The sequence below is a fragment of the Phoca vitulina genome, unplaced genomic scaffold (assembly GCF_004348235.1).
Source record: "Phoca vitulina isolate PV1807 unplaced genomic scaffold, GSC_HSeal_1.0 scaffold3, whole genome shotgun sequence".
Taxonomy (NCBI): Eukaryota; Metazoa; Chordata; class Mammalia; order Carnivora; family Phocidae; genus Phoca; species Phoca vitulina.
The window spans coordinates 66,356,717-66,373,823 of NW_022589706.1; the positions used below are offsets into that span (position 1 = coordinate 66,356,717).

General features: G+C 43.5%; 1 protein-coding gene across 1 annotated transcript; it reads right to left on the reverse strand.

The window, feature by feature from the left end:
• Positions 1-421: 421 nt before the first annotated feature.
• LOC116630278 (endosome-associated-trafficking regulator 1-like) lies at positions 422-7,706 on the reverse strand. Its single transcript, XM_032401112.1, is given in 4 exon segments — positions 422-1,032; positions 1,035-1,439; positions 1,594-1,627; positions 7,674-7,706. Coding segments are annotated over 4 exon segments (1,083 nt in total).
• Positions 7,707-17,107: the final 9,401 nt, after the last annotated feature.

A 17,107-nucleotide genomic window follows, 5' to 3' on the forward strand; every position in this document is an offset into this window, starting at 1 on the left:
ACCACTCACCGCGGCTCCCCTGCTTTCTCTCCTGTCGAAATTAAGGATGAGCACTTGACTTATAATTAACGTTCCAGAATGACAACGGAAAACACTCATTATAGAACTGTGGTTTTCAGGTTTAGTAACTTCAAAAAATCACTGGCTTTTATAGAAACGTCTTCCGATAGAGCATTACTCCGTGAAGTAGCGGGAGCTCCCCCAGAAGGCTTGCGGAGAAGCCGGTGCGGCTCTCACGCGGAGGTTGCTTCTCCCTACAGCCGGCTGCTCACACTGTGCGGTCATGAAATTAGCATGTCATGATAAATATCTTTACTATGGGTGAAGACGACATATTTAAAGACACAACGGCATTTCCAAATCCAGTGAGCAGGACGTCCTGGTGTGAGCAGAGCTATGACCTGGAAGCACCTCAGGGTTCTCAAGACTCCTCCTCCTCATCTTTAATTTCAGAAATTTTGTCTATAGATTTAAGGATTTCAGCAACAAGATTCAACGTTTCAGCTCCGGAAACCAGCTGCTTTATTGAGGAGTGGGCATTGTTCATGACGACGCGGAGGATCTGCAAGGCCACGTCGGTGTTCTGCTTCACCACCGTCAGGCTGGCGCCCTGGCCAGACCTCAAGGCTTCATTCTCACGCTTGAAGTTAGAGACCTGTGCCTGGAGCAAGCTGATCTCCTGTTTAAGCTTCATGACGTGGTTTTCTGCCTTCACAGCCCGTTTCGTCATCAGCTCCAGGTTCTGCTCCACCTGCAGGACCACTGACTCCAGGTCGTGGTAGTCACTTTCCTCCTTGATCATTTTGGCTTCCAGCTTCCGCTCCAGTGTCCTCACCATTTCTGTTTGAGTCTCAGAGAAGCTCTGAACTTCAGTCAGCTTTCTTCTCAGCTTAGAATTTTCATCTTTCAGTGCTTCATAGCTTATCTGCAGTGTCCGGAGATGCCTGTCTCCCAGAGACTCTCCGTGGGCCGCGAAGTCTGCGCTGGGGTTCCCCGCCAGAGAGGCGCGAGAGTCAGAGTCGCTCAGCGTCACGGGGGCAGTGTCTCGGGCGCCACCAGCTCCGACGGGGCAAAGAAAAAGGAGACGTATGTGCTGCAGGGTGACGTGCTGGCGGCGACCCCGGAGGAGCGGGTCTGCTCCACAGTGGATGGCAGGTAGGCCCCGTTCCACCCGTCGTCCTCACCCTCGTCTTCGTCCTCGTCCAGAAGATGGCCAGCCCCCATAGGGTCTTCAAAAATTGGCTGCTGATATTCTAAGCCACACCCCACGGTCTGGGAGGTCGGGGAGTTGCGGCCGAGTCCCAGTGAGTGTCTCGTGGCTTCCTTTGAATAAATCCTGTAGTTGGCTGTATCCTCTCCTGACAGGCTGAGGTTCTTGGTTTGCAGAAACTCTTTAAAGGAGAATGGATTGGCCTCTGCAAGATCTTCAAGTTTATCATCTCCAAAATGTGTCTCTTGGGCTCCTGGCAGACCTTGCTTAGTACATTTCCCCTTTCCGTAGCCAAAATCTGCAGCCCGGCCCGGCGGGGGCGGGGGCGGGGGCGGCCCCGGGGCCCGGCGGGCTCGGCCCAGCGGCCCGGCCCGGCCGCTCACCGTCCGGAATGACGAGGCTCCGGGCTCGCGACAGCTAGGGCCCTCCCTAGCCTGGCAGCGGCGGCTCCATGGCCCCGGTTCCGCCCCGGCCCTGGCCCGAGTCGCCCGCCCCCGTCGCCTGCCCCCGTCGCCCGCCGCCCAGCCGCCTCTCCCAGCCTCTCGCTGCGGCTTCCTGTCTCACACTATTTCTTTCACTTCAAATATTTTGCTCTTTCATCTGCCTATTGAAACCCTGAATATATATCTCAATGTCCACCAAATCGTCATTAATCTCTCATAGCAGAAACTAAGCCCTGCTTGCTCGAAATTCTTAAAACACACAATTTGAAACTCTCAAATATTTCCACTTCTGCCTTGCATTATCATTTTTGTGTGTATGTTTATTTTTTTAAAGATCTTATTTATTTGACAGAGAGAGAGACAGCAAGAGAGGGAACACAAGCAGGGGGAGTGGGAGAGGGAGAAGCAGGCTTCCTGCCGAGTAGGGAGCCGGATGTGGGGCTCGATCCCAGGACCCTGAGGTCATGACCTGAGCTGAAGGCAGTCACTTAACCAACTGAGCCACCCAGGCGCCCCTATGTGTATGTTTATTAATGCCATCTAGACACCTGTTTCTTAAAGTGTTATGCAGGGATTACCCCTATTAGAATCACCTGCTTTAAAACAACCATGATCCAGGGTGCTTGGGTGGCTCAGTCCCTGAGTGGGAAGCCTGCTTCTCTCTCTCCCACTCCTCCTGCTTGTGGTTCCTCTCTCGCTGTGTCTCTCTCTGTCAAAAAATAAATAAAATCTTAAAAAAAAAAATTAAATTAAAAAATAAATAAATAAAATCTTTTAAAATAAAAAAATAATAAAAATAAAACAATGATGATCCTCAGACCCCAATACCAGAAATTCATTTAATAAGTCTGGAAGAGGGCCCAGATCCTGCATTTTAAACAAGTTCCCCAAGGGATCTTATGCATACTAAAGTTTGAGAGCAAAGTTCTAGGCAATTTCTCCTAAAGGGTAGGGGCTATGTCTGGCTTATTTTACCATCTTTTGTAGCACTCGTGCTCTGAACATAATAAATCCTGAATTGAGCAGCTCGATTGACTGTATATCAAAAATGTGATTTTTCTCTTCATCTCTATGATTTGGACAACTGTTTTTTTGTGTGTGTTTGTTTTTGAATGGCCAGTGTCCAGTCCTATTTCTGCTGAAAGCATCTCATTTTCTTTGTTTCCCTGAAGAAACTACTTCTTCCAAGTATTACACTATGTAGTTCAGATAGAGTTAAATCTACTCCTGGTTCCAGAAGGGGGAATGTTATCCAGGCAAGCCTTCAAAGTGTAACGAGTTCTCCTGGCCACAATGATTTGTTCAGAGGTGTGCATACGACCCAAGCTGAGACAGGGGGGTCAATCCTAGCATTATGGTGAGCTCTTTCTCTTGGGATTGTTAAACTGGAATCATACAGCTTGAAGTCAACACGGGGCTGCCTGAGTACAAAACCACTGAAAAAGAAAGTGGAGCCTAGAGATTGATGAGAAAGACAGTATCCTGAGGACATCATTTGAGTACCTGGATAAAGCCTTTCCTGAAATTTACTCCTTAAACTTGCATGTATTAAGCCAATTAATCCTCTTTTGGCTTTGTCTTGCTTACAGCGGGAGTCCTGATATATCTTTTATATTGCCCTCCACCACTTGATATTGTGAGTGAACAACTTGGAGTCTTGGACTTTCCCTAACCCTCTCTGCCAATGCTAAATATGATAAATATAATTTCACAACAATGCTCAGGCCTGTTCAGACTTCTTTATTTCATTTGCATGGGTGTGACTTAAATCCCTCTATGAGAGCAGCTTTTATATACTTCTGAGCGTGGATTGAGTGCTAAGCCAATTTACATGAGGATATTGTAGATGTCATCTTTCCTGGAAAACTTCCCTGCCTCTTACACTTCCTAACGTTCCAGGTTAAGAGGCTCTCTTTTAGGGGCGCCTGGGTGGCTCAGTTGTTAAGTGTCTGCCTTTGGCTTAGGTCATGATCCCAAGGTCCTGGGATCGAGTCCCACATTGGGCTCCCTGCTTGGCGGGAAGCCTGCTTCTCCCTCTCCCACTCCACCTGCTTGTGTTCCTGCTCTCGCTATCTCTCTCTCTGTCAAATAAATAAATAAAATCTTTAAAAAAAAAAAGAGGCTCTCTTTTAGTTTCTATACTTACCCTTTTCCAGCCCCCTTTATTTTGTTATAATTGTTTCTTACCTGCTTTCCCAAGTGGAGTTCCTTTTGTCTTTTTTGTTTGTTTTGTAATCTCCAACACCCAGCCCAGTGCTTTGCACAGAGTAGGTACTTGACATACAATTATTGAATGAATGGATGAATAATGAATGATGAGAATTACATAAATTAGGAGAAACTCATTTCTTTCCCCCTACTTTCTCTAAGAAGGCTGCAGCAAATCAGTAACTACATTTAAGATGTCTGCTCATCAATCTTGTTGCCTTATCTTCCATTCTATGAGGCATATAGAGATGGATCTTGGTAAAGTATTCAAAAACTGGCAACCAGGAGTGAAGGGTTGATAACAGGGAAAATGAAGAACAAATGAAGGAGCCTGGAAGTTATCTTGGGAAAGGAAGATTGGAATAGAAAACAAAACTGTCTTCAAATACTTGCAGTGGGTGGGAACCAGGGCAAAAATGAGGCCAATAAATTAAGACTGAAGTTCTTCCGCAATAGAGAATTCTAATGATGAGGGCACACAGAGGTACAACATAGCTGCCTCAGGACTTGCTGAGCTTTCCATTCCTGAGGACGCCCCTGTAGAGCCCAAATATCAGTAGAACAGTAGATGGTGGGGGTCAGGAATTCAAATATTGGCCGTTACAAAGGTCTCCTGCCACCCAGAGAACATTAAGTTTTTAGAAACTTTTTTAAGAATTCCTAGAATCTGGGGTGCCTCGGTGGCTCAGTAGGTTAAGCGTCTGTCTTTAGCTCAGGTCATGATCTCAGGGTCCTAGGATCCAACCCCACGTTGGGCTCCCTGCTCAGTGGGGAGTCTGCTTCTCCCTCTCCCTCTACCTCACCTCCCCCTGGTGCTCGCTCTCTCTCTGGTGCTCACTCTTCCTCTCTCTCTCTCAAACAAATAAATAAAATCTTAAAAAAAGAAAAAAAATTCTAAGAATCTTTGAATCTTTTAAGTATCTTTTTTTTTTTAAATTCTACTAAGCTATTGTTTCTTATGTAATGAAACATTTGCAAATGAGGAATTGTAGCCCCCTCTTGCTCCAGTGCTACACTGAGGGACAAGACAATCATGTAGCCCAAAATCATGGCTTTGCATTTGGTTAAAACAGGGCTCAGAAGCATGGGAGTCTTCTACATATGTCCTATATTCTGCTCACCCCAATCTTAGGGCTTTATCAATGCAAACTTTGCTCAAGTACGAGTGCATGTTTGTGTACGTCTTTGGGTAATTTTGCTTATCATCCTTAGGTGGTGACTAATTAATGCAGGCCCTCCTATAAAAACCAAAGGTTGTGTTTGAAAAAGGGTAGTCTAAGGAACCTGCATCAAAATCTCTCAGGACATCTTAAGAATGCATATTCCTGGGTCCAACCAGACTTACTAAATGAGACCCTTCAGGGGGCTGGGCCAGGAATCTGCATTATAACAAGTAGAGGGGAGGAAAATGAATTCTCCCCCTACCCTTCTGGATTCTTAGCTGAGACCACCGTATAAGAGATGGATTAACAAGAGAAAAACAAACAGAAGGTTGCTAACATGCATATCTCATGTATACTTGAGCGATTCCAGAGAAAAATGAATAACTCACAGAGGTAGCTTTAGAATTTAGGCTTACCTACCATTTTAATAGGGAAAGAGGAGGGGAGATGCAGACTTTAGAGGAGAGAGCAAATTATTTTTAGCAAAGATGAGCGGGCCTTTAGAAGATGGAAGGTATGATCATTTATGACAAAGTATGTCTGGGTGTGGTGTCAACTTTTAGTCTCCTCTCCTGTGAGCACAGTCCATCCTCCCTGGGTGGTAAAACTCCCAAGAAGGAGATTTATAGCAATTGAGTCCCTTTTGGAGACTGTCTTTAGGCAGATAAGGGGAGTTGAGATAAAGTCTTTAACTACATTTCCCTGCATTTGCTGTCTTCAAGTGCCTACAGCCCCAAAGAATCATTATGCCAAATTGGCATATTTTGGGGTAACACGTCCCAAACTCCTATAATCCTGTGGGGAAGGTAGTTGTCAGGATTAGCTGTAGGGGTGTGGTTGTTTTTCTTTTCTTTTTTTTTTTGAAGGGGAGAGGTAGTTTTATTTTAATTTTATGGGCTCCTTTCCCCCTTTTTATGGTGATCTAATTGCATTGGTTAAAAGCACCTGACCAGTTCTTTAGAATATGCTCTCTAATCAAGTCTAACCTTATTGACGCTGTAGATGGACAAGCTTGATTGTTTGAACCAAAATGGGAACATTAAACAAACATCACAGCCCTCACTAATAACACTGTGACTTTGCTGTCAAGTGTAGAATCCTTCTTTCAAGAAAAAGCTTGTGACCATTTTGTATGGCTTGTCTGGAAACTTCTGTAAGTCTTGTTTTTAGTAAAATATTTTTTGTTATTCTAAAAAAAAAAATCATCACCTTGTATACCTTAAACTTACATAGGTTATATGTCAGTAATACCTCAATAAAGTGAGAGAGAAATCAGAGGGAGAAATTGGCCTCGACATAGAGTCTTCAAACAATATTATTAATTAATATTTTCAAACATTTGTGTGATAATCATAAAGAATGAGAAATATGGGAAAGTAAATGACTTCCTTTATAAGCTCATAGTAAAAAAGTCTTACGTCTATACTGGAAACCAGGCAAAAAATACAGTGGAAAAGGTACACTACTTCTCATTTTGTGATGACATATTGCATCTCCAAATGGGCTCTATTCCAGGTCAGAGAAAATAAATTATGCTCTACAAGAAAACAATTCCTGAAATTCACATTTTGTTTGCATTAGAACATACCTGTTCACCTGGAAATATCTCCAGGTAAAAATGGTCTTTGGAAGAGATTGCTACCCATAAGCTGAGATATCAGACATACTTTCTCTAGTAATGACTAAAAAATTAAAATGGACATCAAAAGCCTGGAACTTTAAACAAAAAGACTTTTTTTTTTAAAGATTTTTTAAAAATTTATTTGACAGAGAGAGACACAGAGAGAGAGGGAACACAAGCAGGGGGAGTGGGAGAGGGAGAAGCAGGCTTCCCGCCGAGCAGGGAGCCCGATGCGGAACTCGATCCCAGGACCCCGGGACCATGACCCGAGCCGAAGGCAGATGCTTAACGACTGAGCCACCCAAGCGCCCCTACGAAAAGACATTTTTTTAAGAACTCTGACATTCTTGAGACCTAGCCTTTTAAAGGAGCTCAGAAGAGCTAGTACATCTGAATCTCAGGATTATGTTTCAAAAACTCTCCTGTTCTAGCTCTGGCTTGAATTGCTAACTCTTCTTTTTCTTTCCCTTTTTTTTTTTTTAAATTAACATATAACGTATTATTTGTTTCAGGGGTACAGGTCTGTGATTCATCAGTCTTTTTTTTTTTTTAAGATTTTATTTATTTATTTGAGAGAGAGTGAAAGTGAAAGAGATCACAGAGGCAGAGGGAGAAGCAGACTCGCCGTTGAGCAGAGAGCCCGATGTGGGGCTCAATCCCAGGACCTGGGATCATAACCTGAGCCGAAGGTCACTTAACTGACTGAGCCACCCAGGCGCCCCTGTGATTCATCAGTCTTACACAATTCACAGCGTTCACCATATGAATTGCTAATTTCTGACAAGTATTTTACCTCATTGCATTTCTACTTTCTGTGAATCAAACGATGGTCATTGCTCTCTCGGTACCAGAGGTTCCACTGTGAAGAATTTGCAAATAAAAAGTACTGTGAAAATGACAAGTGCTGCTATGAATAGAGACCATGTTTCTTGTGTTTTCAGATAGCAGTTTTCTTCCAGCCTCATTTTACATTTACTCTCTTTATTTCTACTATTATTAAGAATCATATGGGTCAAAGGCTTACTTACCATCCTGTCGTCACTGCCTTCCAAGTGGCCCATCAAGATAGCAGGGTACTGTATCCAGAGAAGAGGGTTTTCTGATAAAGAAGCTTTGAGAAAGAGGAATGCTATAAAACCTTTTGTCTTTGGGATTAAAAATCAGGAATATCATGCTGTGTTGTATTGATAACATGTAAGAGGTAAATGTAGAATTATAGTCAATCTCATTTCTCCAGGTACTTTATTTATTTATTTTTTAAAGATTTTATTTATTTAATTTATTTATTTGACAGAGAGAGACACAGCCAGAGGGGGAGCAGGAAAGGGAACACAAGCAGGGGGAGCGGGAGAGGGAGAAGCAGGCTTCCCACTGATCAGGGAGCCTGATGCAGGGCTAGATCCCAGGACCCTGGGATCCTGACCTGAGCGGAAGGAAGGCAGACGCTTAATGACTGAGCTACCCAGGCACCCCTCCAGGGTACTTTAGATAATGTGTTGCAGTTTACAATTTTAAAAATCGTTTTACTGAGGTTATACACACACATGCATAAATAAGCATACATTACATTAATCATAAATATACAATTCAATGATTTTTTATTATATATACACCCAGGTAACCTCCATTCAGATCAAGATGTAGAAAAATTTCAGCCCTCCATAAGGTACAACTTTTATTGCATTTTAAAACGATACATTTAAATTGTAATTCAAATAAATGAAACATTTAAATATTTGACATGTGTTAAAAAGAAAACCACAGTGCCCAATGGCATGACTTAGGGTAAAGTCCCAAGTCAGTAAACCAAAACTTAATACCTAACCTAACTGCAGTTTCAACCCTACAGAAATATAACCTTCAACCAGTCCACATGGGAATGTCCTGGGTCAGTACTAGGAAATTTACTGACAAACCCCGCTCCTTTCCCTTTAGGAGGGCGACCTTGCCTAAAACAATGGATTTTTTTTTGCTAATAACCTCCTTTTATCAAACTCTCTCTCTACCTCTAACAACCTTTCCTTTTCTGTAATCCTTTAGAGCTCCCTTCTACTTGCTAGATGGGAAGAGAAGAAGGGGTGTCTGGCTGGCTCAGACAGTGGGGTGTGCAACTCTTGATCTCGGGGTTGAGTTTGAGCCCCACGTTGGGTGTAGAGATTACTTAAAAATAAAATCTTAAAAAAAGAGAGACAATAAAATACTCATTCACTGTTTTACCACCTAAATGAAACTACTTTGATTTCTGATAAATTCATTTGTTAAAAAGAAAACCACAGGCCCAAAATGGCATCACTTAGGTTAAGGCCCCAAGTCAGTAAACGAAGACTTAATACCTAACCTACCTGCAGTCTCAGTCCCACAGGAATGTAACCCGTATTTAACCAGTCAGCATAGAATTTCCTGGTCAATACTAGGAAATGTACTGATATACCCCTTCTGCTCCCCTTAGGAGGGCAAACTTGCCTAAACAATGCATTCCTTGCTAATAAATTCCTTTCTACTTTTTTTTGTGTGTATATGTATGCCTTTTCTCTGCCTTTAAAAACATTTCTCTTGTTTAGCTCAAAGGAGCTCCCCTCTACTTGCTAGATGGTATGCTGCCCAATTCATGAATCATTTAGTAAACCCATTAGATCTTCAAATTAACTCCGTGGAATTTTGTTTAACAGACTCAAGTCTTTTTTCACAACACTGAACTTGTATCAAATTCAGCTGCTTTAATTCAGCAAGCCACAACAGTTAAAAACAAGGATATCAGAAAATTGGTGGGGGGGTGCCTGGGTGGCTCAGTCAGTTAAGCATCATGATCTCAGGATCCTGGGATGGAGCCCCACTTAGCGAGGAGTCTGCTTCTCCCTCTCCCTCTGCCCCTCCCCCTGTTCACGCTCTCTCTCTCTCTCCCTCAAATAAATAAATAAATAATCTTTAAAAAAATTATGGGATGCCTGGGTGGCTCAGTCAGTTAAGCATCTGCCTTCAGCTCAGGTCATGGTCCTGCTCCCCCTCTGGCTGTGTCTCTCTCTGTCCTGGGATTGAGTCCTGCATCGGGCTCCCTGCTCAGCGGGAAGCCTGCTTCTCCCTCTGCTGCTCCCCCTGCTTGTGTTCTCTCTCTCTCTCTCAAGTAAATAAATAAAATCTTTAAAAAAAATAATGTCAAATTTTTTGAGCCACCCTCTCCGGCTTCCGGATATGAAACCATTGCCAACACCCCACCCCCACTCTAGCACCTTCTATCTACTGATTTTAGTTATTTATTTGCCAGTCTTTGTACTCACTCTCTTCTGTTCCTCCCTCCGGTTCCTCCCCACCCTCTCCACTCAGCTGTCTGACTCAGGACTAGTCAGTGCTTAGCTGATGGGCCCCAACAAGAAGAAAGGAGAGGGAAGTGAGCGTATTTACTCCCTGCTGGGTCACTTAAAGCAGGTTGCCCCTTTCCCTCCGAGATCACAGCTCCTCGCAAAGTGACCCTCTCCAGGAAAGGTTTTTGAATTACTCTTTCTGGGTTTTGTTAACAATACCTCCCTGTGTCCCTTCAGGCCTAGGGATAAGAGCCCCGGGATACTGCCCTGTCCTGGTTGCTTTCGTCTACCCTTCCCACACTTTTGAAAATGGTCCATTTAATCAACCTATTTGGACTATTTTCATTTGAATGTGCCATCTGGTTCCTGCTGGATGTCTGACTCACTCTGTATACACTCAACAACTGCAACCCAGACCGTCACAAAACTGGAGTTGTAACTATTCGCTTTGTTGATACTGATGGTTAAATGGTCCAGAAAATATTGGCATGGCTCCCACTGCTGGCCTCTGGTACTCAGCAATGCATTGCTCAGATACTTCACAATCCCCGCCAGAAGGGGAAAGAAACTTCACTATTGAACTTCGGTGATAAAGTTCATCTTCAATGGCTTATGAACTAAGTTATGTTATGCTTTCCTTTAAAGTTCATCTTCAGTGGCTTATGAACTAAGAGTTATGTTATGCTTTCCTTTAAAGTTCAGAATTTTGTGGCTTATGAACTAAGAGTTATGTTATGCTTTCCTTAAAAGTTCAGAATTTTTTTAAGTTTTTTTTTTTTTTTTAAGATTTTATTTATTTTTGAGAGAGAGAGAGTGAGCATGAGCAGTGGGGGAGGGATGGAGAGAGAGAAGCAGGCTCCCCACAGAGCGGGGAGCCCCACACAAGGCTTGATCCCAGGACCCCTGGATTATGACCTGAGCTGAAGGCAGACTAACTCACTGAGCCATTGAGGTGCCCCTAAAGTTCGGAATTTTAATCTTATGAAAACTCTCATGTTAGATACATCTGTGCCAGAGCTATTTTATTTTATTTTTATTTGAGAGAGAGAGCGAGCCAGGGGAGGGGCAGAGGGAGAGAGAGAATCTCGATGGACTCCCCACTGCCCGACGCGGGGCTCTATCTCACCACCATGAGATCATGACCTGCGCAAAAATCAAGAGTGGGACGCTCAACTGACTGAGCCATTCAGGTTAATAATAGCATGAATCCGGGCACCTGGCTGGCTCAGTCAGCAAAGCATGCAATTTTTTTGATCTCAGGTTGTGAGTTCAAGCCCCACTCTGGGTATAGAGATTACTTAAGAATAAAATCTTCTTTTTTTTTTTCAAGATTTTTTTTTTTTTTTTTAAAGATTTTATTTATTTATTTGACAGAGAGAGACATAGTGAGAGCAGGAACACAAGCAGGGGGAGTGGGAGAGGGAGAAGCGGGCTTCCCGCGGAGCAGGGAGCCCGATGTGGGACTCGATCCCAGGACCCTGGGATCATGACCTGAGCCGAAGGCAGATGCTTAACAACTGAGCCACCCAGGCGCCCTTTTTCAAGATTTTATTTATCTATTTGACAGACAGAGACACAGCGAGAGAGGGAACACAAGCAGGGGGAGTGGGAAAGGGAGAAGCAGGCTTCCCATCGAGCAGGGAACCTGATGTGGGGCTCGATCCCAGGACTCTGGGATCATGACTGAGCCGAAGGCAGACGCTTAACGACTGAGCTACCCAGGTGCTGCAAGAATAAAATCTTTTAAAAAATTCTCTATTAAAAGGGGGGTGGGGGGATGGGTTAGCCTGGTGATGGGTATTAAAGAGGGCACATACTGAATGGAGCACTGGGTGTCATATGCAGACAATGAATCATGGATCACTACATCAAAAACTACTGATGTAATGTATGGTGATTAACATAATAAAATAAAAAAAATTGATGAAAAAAATTCTCTATTAAAAAAATAATAATAGCATGAATAGATGGTATAAGAGCTAGATGTGTATTTTCCCTCGGTGGATGCTCAATACCTAGTAGGCTATGGATGAAATAAGAATTCTGATAATTAAAACATTTTTAAAACGAAGAGTCAACCTTTCTAAGCGCTCAAGTTCTTCCATACCTGAGAGACAAGCTCATGTAGAAACTGAAATAATGCTTCCAAGCCTTTGGCAGCATTATTTGGGAAGTTAAGTTTCTGGCTGTGCTTAGTCCAAGTTTCCATTTCACAGAGAAAATGCTTTTTGAGTATTAAGGAGACACTCAATGTGTTAAGGCGGAATTGTTAGGTTAATTATTTCCTTGTAGAAGGAATGCTTCACACTTGATCAAAAAAACAAGTGCAGGTGACCAAGGGTTAGCTCAAACCATTCCATCATCTTCTTGATACAGTTCTCCTTCTGACTTTCAGCTGTACGTGTTTTGCTCTCACAGAGGAGAGGGTGTGGATCAGGAAGTTAAAAAAGACAGGAAAGCTGAATCAAGGCCAAGAAAAACTTGGGCTTCCTCACTACATACTGAGCAATCCTCTCTTCGCACTCCTCACTCTTGACTGCTCTCATCCATTCTGTGTCTGCAGTTCCCACTATTGATGTAACTTTTCAATGTTGGTAAGGTCCGGGGCCAATGGCCAAGAAGGAATTCTTGAGACATCTTTGGTGCAAATAGGTGATTTTATGAAAGCACGGGGATGGAGCCCTGGGCAGAAAGAGCCGCTGCACCGGGGTTGAGAGGAATGGCCGATTATATACTTGGGAGTTGGGCGTTAGGAAAAAGGGAGGTTTTCAAAAGAACTTTCATATGCTAAAGAGGACCTACAAGATCCTGCAGGCCTTGCCATTGTCAAGTTAAGGTTGTTTTTCCCTCTAGCAAAGCATTAACAGGAAGACAGGTGGGAGTTTCCTTCTGGAAGTTCGGGCATTGATAAGAATGCTTTTTTTCTTATAAATCACTAAAACATTTGTAAACTGAGGGAGACTCTTGTCCTGCAGGACTGTAATCTCTAGAAGTTGACCATTTGTTTTCCCTCCCCTTAGCTTTAGGGCAGCCCGGAGGGCCTAAGGAATGTCACAAAGATCCCACCTGGGAGTCAGGGGCAGGGTAGGGGGGTGGGTGTTGGTTGTGGGGTGTCAGCTTGTGCTTTGTCCTCAGCTCACCTTCTCCTCCCTCATCACTGTCACAGATGACTCCCTAATTTAATCTTTAACCCAGACCTTTCTGAGCTCCAGCACCACACAAACAGTTGTCTTCTTGACCTTGCCAAGCGGAGGTGCCTCAAGGAATACCTGGAAGTCATGACCTTCTTTCCCATGCCCAAGTTTGCTCCCCTTCCTGTATTCTCTGCATCATAAAGTGACACCATTGTCCATTCAGTTACACAGCCAGATGCCTGAGGATCACCTGGACACATCCCCTCCTCCTCTCATCACTCCGCATCCACCTTCTCTCCAAAATACATCTCAAACACATCCACTCTGTCCTTCTCTGGGACCAACTCCCTCGTCCTGCTCCCACCACCTCTTGCTCTTGTCCAGAGAACAGCAGTCACTGCCTAACTGGTTTCTCAGTGTCCACTCTTCCCATTCTTTCCACTAGTTCTCAGGCTAGAGCTAGAGAGTTCTCATGCTAGAGTGACTGTTTTGAAATTCGAGTATGTTCATGTTAATACCCATGCACTCGCACACGTACACACACAGAGCTTTCCTTCTTCATTAATACTTCAGTAAATTCCTTTTTCCTTTTTTACGAAAATAAAAAATTTTAACATGGCTTATGAATTTCTGCATGTTTTGGTCCTGTCCTACTTCTCCAAACTAATCTATTTCCACTCTACCTCCTACTAACTGTATAACCTTGAATAAGTTACTTAACTTCTCTGTGCTTCAGTTTCTTCATCTGTAAAAATGGGAATGATAATAGTATCTTCCTCCTAGGATTGTTGTGAGAATTAGTGTAAAGTGCTTTAGAACTTAATAAGTACTCGGGGTGCCTGGGTGGCTCAGTCGTTGGGCGTCTGCCTTCGACTTGGGTCATGGTCCCAGGGTCCTGGGATCGAGCTCTGCATCGGGCTCCCTGCTCAGCGGGAAGCCTGCTTCTCCCTCTCCCACTCCCCCTGCTTGTGTTCCCTCTCTCGCTGTGTCTCTCTGTCAAATAAATAAAATATTTTTTTAAAAAAAACTTAATAAGTACCCAACAAACGTTGGTTCTTATAAGCATGTCTTAGCTCCTTCAATCACAGATGCTTCTTCTTCAAAGGTGTCATACTTCCTTCTACCACAGTACCTTTGCACAACGTGTTCACTCTGTTTAGAGCATAGATCCTTCCCATTGTCAACTGGCATCATTTCCTCCAGGAAGCTTTTATGATATCATTAACTAGAAAGGTCCTTCTATTATGTGATATCATAGCAACATATACCTTTCCTTAATAGCGCTTATATTTTTGCATTTATTTTGGTGATCACTTGACTAATGTCTCTCTCTCTCTCTCTCTCTCTCTCTCTGCTGAAGTCCATGAAGTCAGGGTGGGACTGACTGGATCGTTTTTCCCTCTTAACACAGTATCCTCAGGCCCCTAGCATCTGACACTGAATAAGTATTCAATAAACATAAGTTGAATAAATGAAGATAGATTTCCCTGTACACTGACAGGAGCTCCAAGGCAATGGGACTTTAACATAGTCTGCAGCTTCCCTTCCCCTAGAACAGAGAGCAGCATTTGTGTGAGTGAGTTAGAATGGGTGTTTCTCAAGGAAGCTCTACTTGACCATGGACACCCTATTAAGTTTCTCCTGGATGTTGACGATTATCTCCTTGTCTGTGTGCAAGTCATTCCCAAGAGGACTACTTTCTACTGGACAGGTGGTTCCAAAACCATGTCCCTTGACAAGGCCAAGCCTGAACATACAAAACAATAACACCTCCTTAAAAAACCTTCACGGGAGAGTTTCACTATTAAAGTTCTCTCTTGGGGCACCTGGGTGGCTCAGTTGTTAAGAGTCTGCCTTCAGCTCAGCTCATGATCTCAGGGTCCTGGGATTGAGCCCCGAATCAGGCTCCCTGCTCCACGGGAAGCCTGCTTCTCCCTCTCCCACTCCCCCTGCTTGTGTTCCTTCTCTCGCTGTGTCTCTCTCTGTCAAATAAATAAATAAAATCTTTAAAAAAAATAAAAATAAAGTTCTCTCTTGACCAGGAGATGTCGGACAACTTGTTTCCTGGCACCTTTGATTTTCTTCTCAGGCCTGGTTTTGGTTTGCTCCATTTTAACTTGCTACTTCTTTAGAGTGCTGCACAGGGGTGAAATAATAATCAGAATAGTTCACATCTATTGAGTGTTGTTGTTTACTGTCACCAGATGTCATGCTAGTCATTTCCTGTACCGTTGACCCTGGAACAACACAGGTTTGAATTGCGCAGGTCCACTCATATGTGGATTTTTTTTTTAATGCAGTACAGCACTGTAAATGTATTTTCTCTTCCTTATGATTTTCTTAATATCATTCTCTTTTCTCTAGCTTATGCTATTATAAGACTGCAGTATATAAAACATAGACAAATACATGCTACTCAACTATATCTTTGGTAAGACTTCCAGTCCACAGTAGGCTATTAGTAGCTAAGTTTTGGGGGAGTCAAAAGTTGTACATGGATCTTCAACTATGCTGGGGGTCAGTGTGTAGTTTGTGCACAGAGCACGTGGCTCTGGGGGTCCCAAACAGACCAGGTTTAGCTGCTCACCACTGACAAAATCCAAAGGCAGAGAGAGAGTAGTGGTGAAACAAGAAATGGATTTAGTTCAGTGAGACCAACACTGACAGACGGTGGACTAGTGTATCAAAGACTATCTCCAAAGGGCCACAATTATTTCCAGGTTTATATAAGGAAAATGTGGGGCAAAGGTAGGTGGGTGGGTATGTGCAGACAGGCAGTGAAGGTCAAATGATCACTGTCTTGGAGTCAACCATGGGTGGGGTCTTGCTGGCTCAGGGCAGTCCCTATTGATGCAGGAAAAGATGTTAGGGTTCGAAGCCCATGGCCAAGAAAGAATTCTTGAGACGTCTTTGAGACGTCTTAGGTGCAAAAAGGTGATTTTATTAAAGCACGGGGACAGGACCTGTGGGCAGAAAGAGCTGCATTGGGGTTATATACTTTCAAGTTGGGAGGGGGTTAGGGATAGTGTAAGCCTCCCAGGTATTTTGGGAACAAGGTTTCCAGGATCCTGAGGGGGCTAGCTATTATTAGGAAAGGTCATTTATTACTGTTTAGTAGAAACTCAGTCATGAGACCCTTCAGATGTATATCTGTGGGTCATATGCTTGGGGGATGATTGCCAACATGTATCTTGGGGGGGGGGGGGGTGGATAGAGATAAAGGAAGTTTCCAAAGTAATTTTTATATGTTAAAGTAGACTTACAGGATCCTGGGGTTTCGGGCTAAGATTGCCTTTTGCCTTTAGTAAAGTATCAACCCTGAGGCAGCTGAGTCCCTAGAGGAAGTTCACTCTGCTGGTTTCAAGGACTTATCAATGGGCTGTAGGTAGTAAGGAAATTTAATAATTTATCTTCTGCCTTTGTTTCCCACATCACCTATTGCTTGAGGGGGTAGTTTCGGTTCCCATCAGGGGATACTTTGCCCTCAGGGTCTTCCACCTGAACCAAGAGACTAGCTGGAAAGAAGAACCCAACTAGAAAGTTTGAAGTCAAAATGGAGCAGCTGAAGTCCTCTTTCAAGTGCCCCTCACCCCTGCATTTTTTAAGGGTCAACTATATATTATTCCACTAATTCTTAATTAGAGAAAAAAAAATCCATTATTGATGTAGTTTTTGGAATGTTTTGGTGAGGTTGGTGGGGTCCAGAGTCCACGGCCAAAAAAAGAATTCTAAGACATCTTTGGTGCAAAATGGTGGTTTTATGAAAGCATAGGGACAGGACCCCTGGGCAGAAGGAGCTGCTGCTCCGGGACTGTGAGGGGCAACTGATTATATACTTTGGGGTTGGGGGAAGTGAAGATAAGGGAAGTTCCAAAAGGATTTTCATATGCTAAAGAAGACTCACAGGATACGGGAGGTCTTGCTATTGTCAAACCAAGGTTGTTTTTCTCTCTAGCAAGGCATTCACATTAAGACAGTTAGGAGTTTTCCTCCTTAAGTATTTATTTGTCAATGGGCTGCAGGTTATAA